The following is a 20,373-nucleotide window of genomic DNA, read 5'->3' as shown; positions in this document are numbered from 1 at the left end:
ACAACAGGGTGCTGCTAACACAACAATACCAGACCCCAAGAGTCCTGCCCAACTCAATAGCCTCCAAACTAGTGTAGAACACAAAAGGACTGCTGGACAAAAACATCAAGAGATCTATCCATTGGCAATTACACCAGTCAATGACCTCAAATCCCCACCGTCATCAGCACAGAGGAAGTGAGAGAGGGTCTGACTCCAATGAAGAAAGCCAAGGCTACCAGCAGCGATGATGTCCCCCGAGAATTCCTCCATAGTTAAGGCCCTAAGGGACTTCAATGGTTGGCAAAACTCAATGCATTCCAAAAGCATGGCGGGAGGTGATGGTCATTGCCATACCCAAACTAGGCAAGGCTACCAATGACCCAGGAAGCTATATGCCGATATCACTCATGTGCACGACTTATAAACTCCTGGAATGCATCATGCTGCGGAGAATCAGCCCCCTTGTCGAGTCAGTGATCCCTGAATAACAATCGGGATACTGGCCTGGACTGCAGTTGCTGTGAACAAGTGTTGGTCCTTGTGACACACATCGAGGCCGGATTCCAGAATAAATCCAAGACCAGCGCAACCTTTGTGGAATTGTCATCAGCCTACGACATGGTCTTGATTAAGGGTTTCACGCCTGATATGGATGATGCTGAACAATAGGCGACTGCTTGCCTGTATGGGCAACAAATTAAACTCACCCCATTTCCTCAACAATGGATTGCCACAAGGTTCAGTACTTGCGAAAATGCTTTTCAATGTCTATACAAGTGACATGCCATCAACCGGGTCACACAAATTTGTATATGCGGATGACCTTGCCCTGGCAACGCAAGAAGCCACTTTTAACAAAATCGAATCCACTCTGAACCAAGACCTAAACAACACGGGGGAATATTTCAGGAAATATAGGTTCAAGCAAAATCTCCACAAAACAAGAGTCATTGCATTTCATCCTGATAATAGCAGCACCAAGCACACTCTGAAAGTGACCTTCTGTGGTAACACTGTGACAGGACCCCACTACAATCTATCTCTGAGTGACGCTGGACCGTACACTAACCTTCCACGACCACCTGAAAAAGGTAGCTGCCAAGAACAAAGTAAGGGTCAACCTGGTCCAGAAGCTGGCAATCACAAGCTGGGGAGCATCAGCACAAGTACTACGGACATCAACGATAGTCCTTGTGTACTCTGTAGCTGAGAACTGTGCACCAGTGTGCACCAGAAGTAGTCACACTCGACTTGTTGATGTCCAATCGAACACTGCAATCTGGTGTATCACTGGAACCCTCAAGTCGACCCCAACACCCTGGCTGCCCGTGCTGTCACACGTCTCTCCCCCACCCATCCGCTGCGACCCTTGTGATCACTTTCAGTCACGCAAGGCTTTTTGGACCCATGCGCTTAACCTTAAATAATGCGAGTTCAACCCCGATGAAGCTTGGAGAGCTTAATGTAGTTCCAAGAAACTCACAAACAAGTATATTGTGAAAGACCCAATACAGAAAATGCCTGGGTTTTATTTTCCAAGAGGCTCATGGTCCACCTTAAACCACATCCGCACAAACCATGGCATATGCCGATACCTGATGCACAAATATACAATTTTAAATATCTCGAGTGTACGACTGAGGTCATTCAGAACAGACAATACAACTTATAATTACGCTTTACCTGATCCACAAATAGGAAGGAAACATCACAGCATTACACTCCGCTACTACTGACTCGGTTATCTGAATATGAAATTGTAGTTGTTACTCTACATCAGGGGTCAGCAACCAAAATAACAAGAAGAGCCATTTCTTTCCAATTCGGTACAAAATTCAGTATTTCAAGAGCCGCAATACATCTGAGTACATACTGTACATACGTACATATCGTCAAGAAGCAGCCCGTAAAGAGCCGCATGCGGCTCCGGAGCCGTAGGTTGCCGACCCCTGGTCTACATCAACCATATGAAAAAGAAGAAGCTCATTGAATGTAGTTTGTAAATAGCTTTCATTGCTATTGTGAAATTAACTTTTCTGTTAATTCGTAAACATTTTGGAAGTTCAATATTTAAGAAAACATAAGAGAAACGATAGTCACGATACAACGATATTGTGTTACCCTGTACCTTATGCTGCACTATTGATCACAGCAGTAATACTCTCTCCTTATCGCGATAACCCCAAGGTGCAATTTTGTCGAATCGTGGATCCGTCAAAATCGACGATTTACGATCTATGCAACTTATATGCTAATTTAAAGCTAATCTGGGCATAAATAGACGAATACACAAGGAGACGGGATGTACGAGTTAAACAATACCAAAAAGCGAGCATAAACGAGACATGCCATAGAAATGGGATAACATATACACTAGAAAGACGCTATGGACAAGGATATTAAAACGAGACATAAACCCCCTTTATTAACAAAATAAATAACCAAACAATATTTGTATCTCGCCCTAAAATATGTAAGTATTTTTTGACACATCTCCACCGGCCACACAACCTTGTGCGAGTGATTTGCTCTACTGTGACGAAACTCTCCAGGTGCAGGGCCTGTTTCGACGTGAAATGTTTCATCAGCAGAGTCGGTGATTACTTCAACCGACTGATGCGAATCGTGACTCGGTCGGCGTTGTGACACGGGTCGCCTCTCTGCGTGGGATGGGGAGTCGTGGTGCGCCGGAGTGGGTGAGGTGCCCGGGCGTGTGCACGGGAACACAGGAACACGGGGAAACGCGTCACGTTTCCGCGGCTCATTTATACGGGGATAGCGTGCGTGCGCGTGCGTGCGTGCGGATTCCCACACATCTCTCACACACAAACAGCCACGAGGCGAGGTGCCGTGGATATCAAACACAGACACACACACAGCAGAGGGGGTTGGGGAAGATTTGGAGAAGGAGGTAGAGGGACACACGAGTGAACGACCAGGGGAGAGGGACGCAGAGAGACAGAGATATAATAGAGACACCTTAGCGCATTAAAGAGGCACGCCATGGAGAAAAATCAAAACGTAGATCGAATAATATAGAAGACAGAGAAAGGGAACGTTTGCATAGGGAGATGCAGAGATACACGCGCATATACGACAGCAAAACATACTTAGAGAGACACGGACAAGCGTGAACTTGCTGGTGAAAGATTGTTAATGGATTAGTATGGCTAACTTTAATGGGACTTGGTCACAATAATCCTATATTCACATAGAAACACGTACACACGCGTGCAGTGTTTACTTAACTATTATATACCTTAACAGACTTACTCAAGAATACGTCTTGTTCATAGTTCTGTTGTACGGTTACACGTGTACACACTACGACACGTACGCGTATACTAACTAATATAACTATCAAGGATAAAACATCGCTTGCCATCATAGAACCATATGTGCGCCATTTACAGATCTGACGGCACATAACTACACACACACCTATACAAGTTAACACAACATTTTGCAAATATATAGTGCACATTATAAGTTATTGTACGGTATTCGTATATTTTTCAAACACCTAGACGTCCGACACCTGTGTATTAGCTGTCTACAGTTCCACTGCCTCCATTGGCTATGTAGGGCAAGGCTGTGTGTATAATTGCAATCAGTGTATGTTAACAAAGAGTGTATCCGCATTCGTATTAAGAGGCGGTATAACACTGGGGCCTGCGGAGCTCGGCGTGCGGTCACTGGAGAGATGACCGCTATGTTCCTCGCGGTCGCACTTCTCGCCTGCGTCTGCACACGTGAGTAGATCAATCGCTGTGTACGTGGGGCATCATTCATGAGCACAACGGCGCAGTAATTGATATGTAAACGCTCATTAATTGGCTGAAAACATCTTAATATATCGGGACCGCAGAGCGTCAGCAATTGTTGTAAGCCTGCTCACCCCCTGGCTGCTGCCTTCCCACTTATCTGTAGTTCCTCGCGTCTCCGAGTTATTCTCTCTCTTTGAGAGCGAGCAAATTCCGTGTGGCGCGTTACAAGTTGACATGATGATAATTATAATGATGAGGATAATCCAGTTAATGGTTCGTGTTGTCGCTTTCAAATGCGTGGGGGCGGCGCTCATGTTTCACAGCTATGGAAATTTCGCATATAAAACGTCACTTTTGACTCCAAACAAAGCAGTACTAATTTTATCGACCACACGGAGGCATGATGGCTGAGTCAGCGGCCCCTGACCGGGATGAAAACGCACATTTGTGATCACACTGGACAGTATGGCAATGGATTGTTGCATCTGTCTATAACAGCCACCTGGAGTCGTGCTTTGGTCACACATGAATGCATCAATAAATATATCATATTATTATTCGTGTATTTGTCCAAGCATCTAAAGGCAGGACCCTCTCTCCGAAAGAATCTCGAGACTCGACAAGACTTTTTTTTCTGGCTAAGCTAAGTCAGCATAAAATAAAATACGCGTCGGCCCTTTGTTAAGCCACTGCGGGGTGAAAGTGTTTCTATACCGTGTCGGTCATGGGGGGTTGTGAGCAAACGTTTCAGTTGAATTGTTGACTGACCACGCCATGAGAATGTGGAATTTCCATAACTTGGTCAGGACCACTAATTGAGATAAACACTGCGTCAGACAGACTCATTGGAGCAGGGAGACACTGGATATTCAGTTAATAGATAATCCTATGTCACGGGAATGGTACAATTAAAGTATGCTTTGCTTTATTTGCTGATCCATGTATTACTCCCCAGGTAACCACCCGTGTAAATGTGAAAGATGCGCCTTGATGGCTTCTGCACGATCTTAAATATAAATGAGAATATTGTATATAATATGGGTACCTTTTGACTAATAGTAACATTCTGGAAGCATGTATTCCCTTCAGGTTTATGAGTAATATTGTTACACTGAACCTAAATGAATGAGCGCAATTGACCCAAGGTTTGAATAGTAGCGTTCTCTATCTATACGTACTGCTGTCGGATCAATAATAACAAGTTCTGTATTGGATAACACAAGGGTTCTGTCGGATCAATACTAACAAGTTCTGTATTGGATGACACAAGGGGTCTGGATCAGCTCTTTCGTTCTATATTGGATTGGACGAAACGAGTTTTCTGTATCGATAAAAAGTCATCGTATGAATATATCTATTTTTCCATTTCAAAGTTAATACAGCCTTGATTACTGGAGGAGAGAGTCCATGGAGGGGAGTAGAGTGAGGTTAGAGGGCAGAGGTAGGTAGGGGTGAGTTCATGTAAGAATATTACGGTGAGTTTGATCTTGAAATGGATTCTGGATTGGGAAACAGTTGGGGGACTGGATTAAACTAAAAACTATTTATAAAAATAAGTTTAATTTCATTTTAGCAGGTAAGGCCCACTGAGCGAAGTAGTTATTTTCAGAAGCGACCTGGCCACAAATAATAGCTCAACGAAGTGGCTTATCATTTGGAAATATATAGCAGCCAAATACCCGAAACGCATGTTTCTAAATGTGGAGGGAGAAACCGGAGGATCTGGAGAAAAATCCACGTAACCACGGAGAGAACATGCAAACTCCAAATATACAGGCGATAGGGTCGGGATCGAACCAAAGTCCTTCTCTATACCAGGCGAGGGAGTAAGCACATCGCAACCAAGGAAGATGATTGGGGTCATGTGGCTATCTCGTTTATGGGACATGATTAATTATACATTGCTCAGTTTTAAATAACCAGGTCTACCTTTAAAAAATTCACTTTTAGTCTCAACAGGTTCTCACCCTGTTTAAATAACCTATCTGATTTTATAGACATTTTTTAAACAACAGTCATATCTGCAAAGACGGATTTTTGGGTCTGCATTCATATGCGCACAGTAAATTCAAAATCTATGCCACACCCTAAAATGATTCAGTGCATCAAAACTTTAGTTGTACTGTTAATGACCCATCATCACCATGTTGGGACTAAACTCAAGGGCACAGGGTCTTTTTTGTCTTTGAACTGACTGTTAAGAAACTTTTCTTAGGTTTTTCGGTAAAGTCACGTAGGTAAAAAAATTAAATTCATAAAAGTTAAATAAAAATAAAATAAAAATCACGACGTTTCGAAGGCAACACAAACTTCCGTCTTCAGGTGGAACCGTCACAGCACGATTGCTGTAGACGGAAGCTTGTGTTGCCTCCGAAACGTCGTGATTTTTATTTTATTTTTATTTTACTTTTATTAATTTAAATTTTTTTACCTACGTGACTTTACCGAAAAAACCTAAGAATACGAATCCTTGCAGTCACGAAAGCTTCAAATATAGTATTAAGAAACTTTGCAGCTTTCAGGGCATTGGCTCAAGACTCAACTTCTGGTTCCGTTCGAGCCACAAATCAAAGTGGTCTAATGTCCCCCAAGTCCCTCGGGATTGTTTGGGCGGTTCCAGTAGAATGTAAATGTTTTTTTTAGACAGGAGCCTGCGTCTCCTAACCTTGCATTGATGTTCCCCGATGTTTTGAAGCCTCTTCTAAATATGGGGTTATGGTGCAAGACCATACATCCTTCCGCATTCTAATTGGGCGTGTTATTGGTCTAGGGAGGATAAACGCTTCTCTTGCCAGCCATTGTGTAACCTTCATCTGCTCATTAAGCGTTAATCGTGCAAGGACACAAACAGGCGTACCCAAGGAGTATAGGGTGCTCGTTTATTCATCCTATAAAATGTTGCAAGCGGCTGTCAACCACTGTCTCTGACTGGCACCGTTCTAGGCTTTTACAAAAACAGGGAAAATAGTAGACATGCTCATAGACTGTGGTTGGCATAATTCATATAGGCCAGAGCAAAAATTGGTTCCACCTAAGATAGCAAAGCTTTAGTCGTACCGATTTATTTATATGGCCAATAAGAGTGGATTATTTGATAACCAACTCATTTCAACTGGTTTCACATAATTCACCGTTATTGGCCACATAAAGGGATTGTAACCACTAAAGTTATGTTACCCTCAGATGGTACCAACAAGTGATATATCTGATCTGGGCTCATGAAATAATACTTTTCCCCACAAGCCATCGCCGCCGATTTGATCACTTTATCGATTCAGGGACGTGATCATTTTCTTTCTACATTGTGATAAGTGATCATTTGTGGCTTCAGGGGTCATGTGAAACAATTAGTGTACATAGAAAAAAATAGACCCTTAAAGCGATTAGGTATGTGTGTCATGAGTGTAAGGGATATATATGAATATATTGATCAATGCATTGTTACACCCTACTTGTGAATAATACTGGTAGGAACCTCCTGGTTACACCAGCCTACAGGGGATTATTGTGTCCGTTCGTCGTGCAGGGAGGGGCCTGGGTAGGGAGTGAAGGGCTGGGTGGGGAGGATGGGGAGGGGCTGGGTGGGGAGGGTGGGGCTGGGTGGGAGAGGGTGGGGAGGGGCTGGGTGGGGAGGGTGGGGAGGGGCTGGGTGGGGGGTGGGAGGGGTGGGGCTGGGTGGGGAAGGGCTGGTCACCCCGTGGTGCCCTTATAAAACTCAACGTTTAACCTACTCACGCCGGCTTGTGCCCGCCCTCACAGTCGGGCATATTTGCGGAATACACCACGCCGCCGTTGACCCTGCAGGCCATTGAAGGAGCAACCCAACGTTCCTACCAGCAGCTCCCTCCGCAGGAATGTGTTAAATGAATCAGTTTAACCTCGGAGCCAAGAGAACCAAACTCTATCCATTGATAGATGAAGGCCTCCCTCAGCTGCTGCCTAACACTGATAGACCCTACACGTGGTCTTATTTAATCGCTCATCCTCTGCAGTGGATGTGCTCTTGGGTTCCTGCCTTTGGCTGCCATTTAGTCGTCAGTCTCAAACTTTGGCCGACATTTCTTCTAGCAGCATCACGTGCCCAACCCCATTTACTTTTATCAACAGAGAATAAAATGTTTCATAGGTTCTCTGATCCATGCGTTCTTCTCTATGTCGCTCAGTGTAATTACAAGCATGCTCGTCTCCACGCTTATCTGCGCACTTTGCTGCTGTTGTTCCATTTTCTTTGTCAATTTTCGTGTTTCTGATGCATGCACCTTGGCAGGTTCGCAAAGGTTTTAGAGAAGCACAGGAGTGGAAATCCTCGCAGTATATATAACAAAGAAATCTGAGCGATTAAAGATATACGGAGGTATGGCCTTAATTTGATGGGTTATGCTTGCTGAACTTGTAGAGCTCTGACCAATGTAGTAGGTACCTCTCTCCCAATTCCCGTATTTCATGATTTGAGTAGTATTTATCTACGTATGTTTCAAACATACACAAATTACCAGGGGTCTTTTAATAACACATTTCTTCAAGCAACTGCTCGGCATGTATGTGCCATTGTCTGAAATGTTGTCTATAATAATTTATTTTCAGGCCACAGTGTTCATGACAAATGTGTTTTCTAGGCATGTATTTATTCACCCCCCTCTCCCCTCTTCCCCTACCCTCCCCCACTAACCTTAACCCTTCCTTCCAGAGATTCCATGAATTGTTGTAGTCATTATTAAATTGGAGAATTAACATTTTGCAAAGGTCATCTCATTTCCATTGGCATTTTGTTCTCTTATTTGTACAAGTATTATTTACATACATCTTTAAACTAATACACGCTCGTAGGAATACATTTCAGTCAATGCATCATCACGTGACTGTAAAACTACGTTTTAAAACAAGACAAGAACAAAGGGGTGACACATTAAATCCCTGGAATAAATGCCTCCCCACCCCCCACCCAGCTCTAGACAAATTGAACAATGAATCCCCTGCGGTGAGTGACAACTGTGGTCACCCGGCAGAACAGAACCATGGAACGTAACGACTCAATGCCCAATTCACAAATATGAAGGCGTCATCACAGCGATAAACCACTCCAATACTCTTGACCCAATTGTCTGGCTCAGCCACTTCAATGTAAACCTAGTTGGTGCCCTACGTCAACATCAGCCACACGAAGAAGACAGATCAATAGATGCACAATGAGACCCATGGACTCACAACTACTCTTAGACTCAGCGATATCTATAAATGCATACTGAGACCCATGGACTCAGAGAGATATGGAGGCATCATCACAGCCATACACAACATGTAGAGGACACCACTCTAGACTGCGCTTCCTCAACAAAGGAACAGCAAAACTACACCAACTCTCTTCTGAGGCCCTCTTGTAAGTCGCTAGCATACGTCGACATTGGCATTTAGTTCACGAACATATAGCCGCCATACGCAATAATAGAAACCTGCCGCAATAATTTGGCTCAATCACTTCAACGTAAAATTATTGTTCTATATCAACATCAGCCACTTAAACGTAAAATTATTGTTCTATATCAACATCAGCCACTTCAACGTAAAATTATTGTTCTATATCAACATCAGCCACTTCAACGTAAAATTATTGTTCTATATCAACATCAGCCACTTCAACGTAAAATTATTGTTCTATATCAACATCAGCCACTTCAACGTAAAAATATTGTTCTATATCAACATCAGCCACTTCAACGTAAAATTATTGTTCTATATCAACATCAGCCACTTCAACGTAAAATTATTGTTCTATATCAACATCAGCCACTTCAACGTAAAAATATTGTTCTATATCAACATCAGCCACTTCAACGTAAAAATATTGTTCTATATCAACATCAGCCAAACGAAGAAAACTCTGGAATGCCAGGTCATTGAAAAGTTGGTCACCTTGGTTATGTAAAGGACAGTGAACGGCACAGCGGGGGAGGGGTGTGGGTCAAGATAGGGGGTTAGAGGCCTCCTCTCTGACTCTCTTTACATTTCAAGTTCCGCGCACACAATGGCAGCGAGGAGAACGCAGGGGGGGGGGGGGGTCTGCATGGGAAGGAAGGGAGCCCCGGTGAGGAGGATATCCTGTCTCGGGCCGCTCACACGCGCGCTCGCGTGAGCACGCGCACGTACAACAAAGACAAAGGTCCCCCGTATCGCCTTGAACAGACTCTTGAGGGGGCAAGTGCTGTTGTTAACAAGCACCGATATGAACACTGATACGGCACACGAGGGGATGGGTAGGTGGTCAGCACCAATGATCGACCGCATTTGGTGCCCCCCCCTCAATCCGTGCTGATATTTACACCACACGGAAAAAGTGGTACTCATTTAAGGCTGAGTCAACCTAGGGGAGACCCAGGACAGGTTTAGATATTTGTAACCGATGTTGGCTGTGAGCGGAAATCGAACTCGGGTCGCCGGGGTTCCTAGCGTCGTGCGCCAAGAGCCACTGCGCTACCGCCTCCACTTGGGCGAGAGTACAAACGTAGCAAACACGTGTGCATGTGCACGTCCACGTGTCAACATGCACACACACACATGCACGTGTGGTTGTACACACGAGACACAACTGGAAAACGTAGCAGAATATGTGCACAACTTGGCCAGCTATTGAAGGTAGGCCGAAATTTTAAAAAATGGTTAAATAAAGGGGTGGATTACAAGCAAATTGTTCTTCTTGGTTCTTTCGGTAAAGTCACGTAGAAGGGAAGTAATAAAATAATAAAAGGAAAACATCATAAAATAATTATTTTATTATAATAAAATAAAGCATAATAAAATAATATTTTTTTTATAATAAAATAGTTATTTTATTATGTTTTATTTTTATTATTTTATTATATTTATTAATAAAATAATAAATATAACAACGCAAGCAGCCGTCCTCAGGTGAAGAACAGGTCTGTCTACGTGACTTTACTGAAAGAATCAAGAAGATGAATCCCTGTAGTCACGAAAGCTTTAAATCGAAAAAAAAGCAAATTGTTGTTGTTGATGATGAAGTAACATACCATTGTTCTTATAGAAGAGAGAGTATAATTGCAGTGTGCTACCTGCAATTCTGACACGCGGTTCAGAAACACTGCAATTCATGAAGAATATGGAACACAAAGTGAAAAGTGCGCAAAGCAGCATGGAGAGACACGTACTTGGAATTGCATTGAGGCATAGAAAGCGGAACACATGGTTTCGAGAACATAATGCAGGTTAATGACATCTTCATGACTTTTTACATATATTGTGCAGAACACGTGGCTCAAAATGATGATGGCCGACGGTAAAAGAATAATAACTGGTTGACAAGGAATTGTATGCATCAAAAAGCACGTCCACCATGGAGATGGAGTCATAATTAGGTGCTGGGTGGTTTATTACATCCCAGGATCATGAGAGCTGGTGTTGGGTTGGGGAAGGCTTTCATCCAGTAGTGGATTGACCATGGATAATGATGATGAAATTGTTATTATTTAGTTTGTTCATCAAATGTAAATTTAAACACAATTTAGTGATTCTCTTCTTGTGTATGGCGGCAATATGTTCAGGTGCTAAATACCACTCAACGTCTTCAGGCTAAAGCGAGAAGGCTTCAGCAGTGCGTTCGTGTAGTTTTGCTGTTCCTCATCAATTTAAGGAGCGCTGTAAACATTGGCTTACTATATGGTGCATAGTTTGGGTTGCACGGCCACAATCGCAATGTTGCTTAAATAAATATGATTACTTAATGTTTTTTTTTTCAGTTGGCCGGACTTTCCCCGAAACTGGAAAGCCGTCCCTACAATGAGTTGAGCTTCCACAGGTTTGACTGTACTGCAAAAATGGCTGAAGTGGAAATGTCATTCTGGCAGAAAATTGAAGGAATGTCCCAGTAAACGTGCAGCATTGGGCCACCAACTTTAGTCCAAGAGTTCTAACCACATACCAACGTTGGTCCAACGATACATGCTTATTGGGATATGCGCGTACCGAATTTGTAAATGTATTCCTTGTGTGTGTGTGTGTTTTTCACAGTCGGTGCCCATTCCCGTCCACAAAAGAGCCCAGTGATTGATTTACCCTCAGATGTGTACGTTACGGAGGTCGGCAAGAAGATTGAAATCATGTGCAGGTGTGAAGTGCGCACATGTGCTACACACACATGCATCTGAAGAAGCAAGTAGTCTTTTACCACTGACGTTTGAGTTTATTTTGTTTAACCAGGTGAGAACTTAACAGATCAGGATGAGTCTCATTTGCAAGAGTGACCTGGGACATTAGTCTGCCAGTAGATGGGGCGATGATTTGCTATAATCCCAATTGAGTCATTTTATTATTATTTTATAGGATGGGGCAAACTACTTGCCTATTAAAAATAAGGCCAACAATGTCAGCTCATCAAAAGCAATGCAGTCATAGAGGGACACAATTCCAGGCAGGGCTCGAACTTGGTAACGAGAGAAGTTTCAGTTTAATTTATTAGATACTAGCTTTCCTACCCGGTTTCGCCCGGGACTTAGATTCACCACGCCCGGCCGCCTTTGTCTCCCCAGTGGCGATGTTCACACACCACACCAGGTATCGTTTGAGGCTGATTCGACCTAGGGGAGGCCCAGAACCGGTTCGAATAATCGTGGTGGCCGTGAGCGGGAATCGAACTCGGATCGCCGGGTTCGTAGCGCAGCGCGCAGATCGCTATACAGTCGCTGCTCCCCTCCACACACACACAGGATAAAGTATGGGGCAAGTGCTGTTAGCGAGCACCTATGAAGGCCGGCACGGCACACGAGGGGGTGGGTGGCCAGCACCACGGCCGGCCGCCTTTGTCTCCCCAGTGGCGATGTTCACACACCACACGAGTTACTCGTTTGAGGCTGAGTCGACGTAGAGGAGGCCCATGACCAGTTCAAATAATCGTCACCGGTGGTGGCCGTGAGCGGGAATCGAACTCGCGTTGCCGGGTTCGTAGCGCAGCGCGCTAACTACTACACTACCGCTCCCCCCCACACACACACGCGCGCGTCCATAGGTACACATACACGCGCTTGCAGCAGACACACACAACTTTCAGGGTGCGTACGGCAGTAAACGACTGAAATAATAAAGCAATGCTGCGCGAAGAACGCCTTAGACCTGCAACACATTTGTGTTTCACTTTACCCGCGATCAGCAGGCACACTCCGTTACGCTTCCACATGCGCGGGTCACATGACAGATGTGACGTCACAGCTCACTTGCCGTGCAAAATATATGCAAAAAATACAAAAGTCTCTTTTAAAAAAAATTTTGCATGGTGTACAGTCTGGAAACTACCCACATGGCAAATTTCAAGTTTGTTGCACGTCGGGAAGTACGCTAAACATTTTGAACAGACACACATAATCACAACTTTGCCTTTATATATATGGAGATAACCCTGTGAGCCACGCGGCTCTTGACTCGGGTGCAACCGCAACAAACAAAAACATGAAGTGGGGTGGGGGGGGGGGCCCGCCGTGTTTCTCGTGCAGTGGCCGTGGTTCCCTTGCGTGGTCGGGCCCTCTTGGCTCGGGTGAAAATGCGAGTTCGGATGTGACCGAGTCGAGATCGCGGTCAGGGTCGTGCCCGCGTGGGTTCACACGCTGCATGGCGCTGCTCATCCCATCCGCAAGAGTCGAGGACACGGGCGTTTACACCTGCACGCAGCATGGGAGAGGAACTCGTAAACACAGAGCGGCGAAAGTGCATGTGTACGTTGCAGGTACGTTACCGACATTCCTGTGGACAGTGCTCCTGATGATGATGGTGGTGAATTGTAAACGGATTATGTTCATGTTGCTTGTGAGTGTGTCATTTGGGATTCTTTTTTTATAAGGCAAAATGGTTCGCTTTTACGCAGGTCAGCAGTGGCCAGAAAGTGATTGGAGTGGATTGGTGAGTTCTGGATCACTGCTTTATTTTCAATTCTATCAGGCGCAGAGAGGTAGGAACGAAGTGGTCCACCCCAGATATCACAGCACGATCACAAATTCGATCTAATTTGTGCTTTATATAGGCATAGTCATAATTGTGCAGTTACAGAGACTCTAGCATGGAAAATAAAGCCAACCGTCTTCAATGTCTGCTTAGGTAGAGTATTAAACGAATCTATTCATGAATTTATAGTTTTACAGTTTAGTTTAAAATAGCCAATCCACGACAGGTCAGGTAAGATTGTTTTGGGAAGCAAATTCATGGTTTTACTTGGCTGAAAATAATATTATTGAACACAATGGGAGGAAATGCTGTGGTATTGCGTGACATATATGGCTGGGATTATTTTAGTTGAATGTGACCAGGTTTTTGAAAACTAAAATTATTTTTTATTTTACCAGGTAAGGCTCACTGAACTATACAGCTCTTTTCAGAAGCGATCTTGCCACAGACGATAGCTCAACGAAGTGGCTTATCATGTGTAAATTTATAGCAGCCAAATACTCTAAACGCATATTTCTTCATGTCGAGGGGGAAACCGGAAAAAAAATCACGTGACTATGTGGCGAACATGCAAACTCCAAAATACAGACGTCCGGATCAGGATTGAACCCACGACCTCCTGTATATCAGGCGATGTAGTTTACATCTGGCCACCTTGGCGCGCCAAGCAGGAATAGTTTTCAATGGGGGGGGGGGGGGGGGGGGGCGGAGAGCTCCTGTTCTTGTTCGTAGTGGCGGTCACGTTATTTGTCAAGAAGCAAATTAATAGGCATGTAACGATGGATTGATACACAGATTAAATTCGATTCTTAACTTGATGATAAACGCATTAAATTGTGTGTATGAGAATCGATTCCACTTGATCAAGTTGAAATGTTAATTAAATTCTGTTACACTTAGCCTCATGGAGTGAACACAACTTGCACAACTGAGACAAAACAAAGAGAGAAGAAATACAAATGAGATGGTAAAAACGAGACGAAATCATGAATTTTCTTACAGAATTGCAACCCTGAATTATGATCATTAATCCCATAACTTTCCAGTTATGCTGATGGAATTAATATCGTAATGGTGTTATTTGTGTTGTTAATATTGAAACTAGCTCCATTAGCGATAGCGTTAATATGTTGTATTGTGTTGATAGTGGTGTTGTGATAGTGGTGTTATTGATAATAATATAATTGGCGATGTTTGCGATGATAATGACCTTAATGGTGGTGATGTTGGTGAATGGTGCTGATGTTGATGGTCTCGATGTGGATAACGTTGGTGGCTGGGGGAGGATTGATGTCGAGTGTCGTTGACGGTGGTGATGTTCCCGGTGACGGTGGTCATGTTAATTTCGTCAATAGTGAGGGTTCTTGGGTCTTTAGTGAGGGTGCTGACATTGGCGTTGACGTGGCTGTTTGAGAGTATGAATCCTGATCATATTGATGGCGATGTTGAATGTTGTTATTATGAATGGGTTTTCATGTTCATATTAAGGTTGTTGATGATTGTGTCGATGTTGATGTAGATCCAATTCGACAAGTGCTCCCTGATAATGACATCACAATCGTATATGCGCGCAAGGACCAATCGGCGCTCATCCCGTGCCGTGCAACTCAACCCGACTCAGAGCTTACGCTAATGCAGGTGACGTGACGCGTATTTACGCACGCACACATACACATGTGTTAGAGCCAAAAAGCAGAGTAGTACACGTATGCATGCAGACATACGCGTTTCAAACAAAAGGCAATGACTCCCTGCACCAATAAACATGTGATGCGCACACGTCTGTTTTGGAAATGAGTTCATGTGGGAAATTCCGCATTCCTATGGCAGAGGATAGTATATGACACAATAGTCGTGTTTGTTCTTAAAATAGTTTTCCTTTATATTTCCAAATGTATTCCATAGGTGCTGTCGACGTCACGTCTTGAGACAAATCCGTTTGGAATGCTCACAGAGCAATGCATCGCCCCTTTGTTTTGGAGAATGGTTCCACAGAAGGAATATCTGAGATATCCCTTAATGATCCCTTCAATAACTCTTTGTTATGCACACAATAAGGAAGCCATTTCCCACATTCACCATTATAGAGAAATGCTGCCTGCATAGCAGTCAAACATACTTTAAACAAAATCTGATTTTGTACATAGCCAAAATAAGTCAAAACCCCTAAATTGAATATAAAGGTTTTTTTTTTAAATCATGGGTTTACTGGTGGCTGTTTTGAGACCATCGACTCACTCCACTTGAGAGCTTTGTTTTTTAGTGACAGGTGGCTGAAATTTGGATTCAAACCCGTGATCTGAATGCTGCTGGCTCAGGGTTCTGACCACTGAGTTACCCTGCCACCTCTGAATTGGTCCCCGTTGTGTATTGGGAGTTTGCTTGCCAATAACATCTGGCAACCCAGCAGTATTTATTTCACAACTGTGACTGCTGATGAGATCCAGAGTGTTGAAACCTATCCAGCGTTTGGTGCTTAAACAAATGCCGTTGTATCATTTTGTACTTCGTACATGCCAATGTTGAGGGTTGATAGCCACGAGAAGGCTTAAGGAGAGAGAGAGTTGGTGAAGTTGTGCTATTCCTTCATTGACGGGGCACAGGCTACAGTGCTTTACTATATTTCCCATAGTTTCAGTTGCATGACCACAATCGCACTGTGACTTGCATATGCAATGCCCATAGCCTGATGAACTAAAACATATGCATGTTTACGTTCATTTATGAACAGCAGTATTTACAAAAAAATATATATTTTATTTACCATAATGTTCCACAACAGTGCATCTTTTTTTTTACAAATACGTCCAAGACACCCACTCGTGCGTATAACTCCTCGCCTCACTCTCACAGCTCTTCCCAGAGAGAGTACTCCCTGTCGACGGGACTAATGTGCGTCTGGACCGGGGTCGTGGGTTCGAGATACGGAACTACTCAGGTCTCTCCCTCAACTTCAAGTGTGTGGCAACGCGTGCAGGGCAAACTCATCCTTCGGGACTGGTGCTCCTACAGCTCGTGGGTGCGTACCAACATGCGCCTCTGAGTGTGTGTGTCCGTACGAATTCTCTACAATACTTATCTCAAGTGGTCTCAATAGTCATGTAAGCACAATCATGATCGTGCTACCATTATGATTCAAGAACCCGAAATAACGCAAGGATGAAGCAATGCAGCAAATATAAACACCATCTCTTACCAAATTGCTAATTAGTTTTTTGTTAAAGGACGTGATCTGACCTTGTCTGACTTCCCTATTTATATATTTATATATATGCGTATGTTGGTCCTCTCTTCACGTGACCTTAATGTGCATGTTGCGTGTTTGTAAATTGATTTTATTCACTCAAATTTTTTTTTTAGGTTTTAGTTTATGAGACCGTGGGTGACTGGATTGATTTTTACTGAGTTGAATATTTTTTCATAGTCTACAGAGGGCAGGTGCAATGGTACTGTAACTGAAATTCGTTGGTCTATTACAGAATATGATGAGGAGCATGTGTTTGGTCTACGGTAGTGAAACAATTCCGAAACCCTGCATGTTCGCCTAATAACTCCTACACGTGTAGCCTATGCAAATGTTGTTCAGCCACATAGGTGTAGCATAGGCTGGAGGAGTTAATTTATTCGGATCGGCACGACCTGGATCAGTAATGTCAGAGTTAGACCCTGTGGTGGAGAACCTTGAACGGTGCAACTGGGAAGATTTTGGCAACTGGCCTCCAGCAACAAGAATCAGGGAAGCTGCTTGCAGTGTAAGATGCATTGATTAGTCAATTATTAATCTCATAACATCAAATTTTCAGCTCATGTATTCAGCTCATGTGTCGAGGGATCAACATTTTCGCATCCGTATGTTGTTCATGTCACCCCTTCAGCCTCTAGTGGTGTTGTACAATAATGGATGATTTAATCGCATCATGAGCCATGGTCACTGGAGATCGCTAAATCAGTCTGCTTTGTGACCTTCCCCTGAGCAAGCCTTCACTGCTCCACTACCCCTTGCAGCAAAGCACACTTGACACAGATTTCTAGAGATGTTGCCACCACTCGTTAATAAATGACCGCCGTTGGCGATGTTGTGTGCAGGGAATATGTTGTCCATACGCGTGTCGGCGGAGGGTGCTGGTGAGCGGGTTGTCGGTGAGAATCTGACCGTCACTTGTGAGGTCAGGACGGAGCCCAACGTGAGAGTGAAATTCAGCTGGGACTACCCGCGCCGCTCGGTAGGAATAAATGCACACACGACCGGAAAACTAATGATTGCGAATTTTCACAAAGGATCACGAATTTTCAAAATTTCTTAAACTTTTAACGAACAACATTTCTCGAAAATTATTTAATTGCGTAAAACCACAGCATGATCATGTCCATACTGGCGAACTATACCCATTTGTGAAACAGCACTTTCGTGATGGCCTCGTTGTATTGGAATGGCACAAATATCACTATTAGTAGATGGCGAGCGAGAGCAAATCAGAAGAGGCCTTACCCCCGACTAACATAATCTAAACCTCGAAAACATTTTGAAGACGTTGATTTTCCCGGGTAATTATTCCATACTATTCTTGCATATGATAGCAATACGTTCAGGAGCGTCGAGGGCTGCTAACTGGGAAAAGGCTTCAGGAGAGAGAGTCTGCGTAGTTTTACTATTCCACATTCTTTGAAGGAGCACCGACGACAGTGCTTTACTATGTAGTCCACTTGCATGGCCACAGTAGAACTGTGGCTTAAGCGTGTGTCACCACGACTACCACCACACCGGCTGAGTAGCTCATTTGAAGGGGCGTGAATGGGTGGCGCGACCAGAGAGTGCGATTGAGGAGTGTGTTGGTCGCGCGAGGCAGGTGAGCCGCGAGGTGATCACGCAGCAGATGATGAAGAAGGTGTACGAGGATTTCCACTTCGTGGCGACACTCACCGTGCAGAACGTGCACATGGAAGATGCAGGGGAGTACGTGTGCAGGGCGGACAGTGGCGACAATTACATGAAGAAGAGCAAGAATGTGGTTGTGTATGGTACGTGTGTGCGTGAAGGTGACAGCACTTGTCCTAACAGTCTGTTAAAGGCTATATGGGGGTCTTTGTTAGTGTGTTGGGAGCGGTAGTGTAGTGGTTAGTGCACTGCGCTATGAACCCGGCCACCCGAGTTTGATTCCTGCTCAAGGCCACCAATACCAGCGACGATTATCTGAACCGGTTCTGGACCCCCTGGAGATTGACTCTTGCCACAACATCGCTAACTTCGAGTTGCCCGGCGCGAGTTACAGAGCCTTTGGCATGGGGGGAAAAAACCCGAGCTTCTCTAATGCCTTTTTATCCAGATTAGTAACACAGCCATTTCATAACAGATCGGATGAGAATGTTGTGCCAAGCAGATGAATGTTTTTTTTTACAATACCTTAGAATATTATTGTTAAAGATGATGGGAGACATTAAAGTGGCTGCGATGACAGGTACATATTGGTCTCATTTTGGCCATTGCTATCCATCCACTCAACTGGCCAAGGCCTGATTCATGACCTCTCATCAGCACACCTGTGTTATTTTCCCTACAGTGCCTACATTTGTCTGTACCCCCCCCCCCCAATCATGATTGTCTGCGTCGCTCTCAAAAGGATGCGTGCACTCTCGCTGTCCGTAATTGCAGAAGCGCCGTTCTTGAACGTGTCATACAAGGGAAGTCCACACTTGGAAACTCGGCTGGGCAGGAACAGTCCCCGCATGTCCATTCAAGTCCGAGCCTACCCCCCTCCTGTGCGCATCACCTGGTGCGGGACCGCGAGAACGCATTGATGCACGCACGCACACACACACACGCACGCACAAACCATTTGAGATAGTTTCGAACCATTTGAATCGTAACCATTTCAATCGGACTATAACATAATTTAATTCAACACCTAAGTCACTGCATCGCAGTGTTTTCAGATGTCCTTCTGCAGCCATTTGGAACGCTTTTCCTTCCGATATTAAGAAGCCACTGGAGCGATGCACTTTTAAATATAGATTGAAAACGAATTTCTTTAGAAATTATCGTTGTGTTTAGTTTGTTGTCCTTCCTTTACACCTCCAATTATCACAGTTGGCTACATATAGTGCGAAAAAGGTTCAACATACATACCTCGTACGGTAGTACAGGAAGTGTGGGTTTTGTGCCTGCGGATATTTTTGTGTTATCCCCGTATAAGCATGACGTTTTTTTACTTCCTTACCGCATGCAAAAATCTCCTTAAAACAAACTGGCCGAACATCCCAGGGTAGGACCATCCTGAGAAATAGTCTTGGGACTTAGAATAAGTCTACATCATAGACTGCCAATATGCTCACCAGCTTAAAACCAGGCGACAGTCTACATTATAGGCTGTCAGTACACTCACCAAGGTTAAGAACCAGGCTACAGTCTACATTATAGACTGCCAGTACACTCACCAAACTTAATAACCAGGCTACAGTCTACATTATAGACTACCAGTACGCTCACTCCGATGAAGAACCAGGCTACAGTCTACATTAGTGGTTTATTTGTTTTTATTATTTTTATTAAATTTTGTATCATTTTTATTCACTTTCTTTTTATTATTATTTTTCTATCCACGTGATTTTACCGAAAGAACCAAAGAATAGGTGACAAAGCCTTTGCCATCGCAGCACCAAAGTTTTGGAACAACCTTGTTTCCTC

The 20,373-nt window shown here is 44.0% G+C and overlaps 1 protein-coding gene across 1 annotated transcript in view; it reads left to right on the top strand.

The window, feature by feature from the left end:
• Positions 1-2,789: 2,789 nt before the first annotated feature.
• FLT4 (fms related receptor tyrosine kinase 4) overlaps positions 2,790-20,373 on the top strand; it is a 58,277-nt gene continuing 40,693 nt past the window's right edge. Inside the window, exons 1-8 of the mRNA XM_061560373.1 lie at positions 2,790-3,734; positions 11,772-11,868; positions 13,247-13,476; positions 15,211-15,329; positions 16,545-16,710; positions 17,778-17,914; positions 18,539-18,710; positions 19,342-19,462. Of these exons, the coding sequence (XP_061416357.1) occupies positions 3,686-3,734; positions 11,772-11,868; positions 13,247-13,476; positions 15,211-15,329; positions 16,545-16,710; positions 17,778-17,914; positions 18,539-18,710; positions 19,342-19,462 (1,091 nt within the window). The 5' untranslated portion in view covers positions 2,790-3,685. The remainder of the gene's footprint in view (positions 3,735-11,771; positions 11,869-13,246; positions 13,477-15,210; positions 15,330-16,544; positions 16,711-17,777; positions 17,915-18,538; positions 18,711-19,341; positions 19,463-20,373) is intronic.

Source organism: Lethenteron reissneri, chromosome 26 (assembly GCF_015708825.2).
Source record: "Lethenteron reissneri isolate LAM-NWPU_2019-01 chromosome 26, ASM1570882v1, whole genome shotgun sequence".
NCBI classification, from domain to species: domain Eukaryota; kingdom Metazoa; phylum Chordata; class Hyperoartia; order Petromyzontiformes; family Petromyzontidae; genus Lethenteron; species Lethenteron reissneri.
This window is presented reverse-complemented; position numbering and strand designations above follow the sequence as displayed.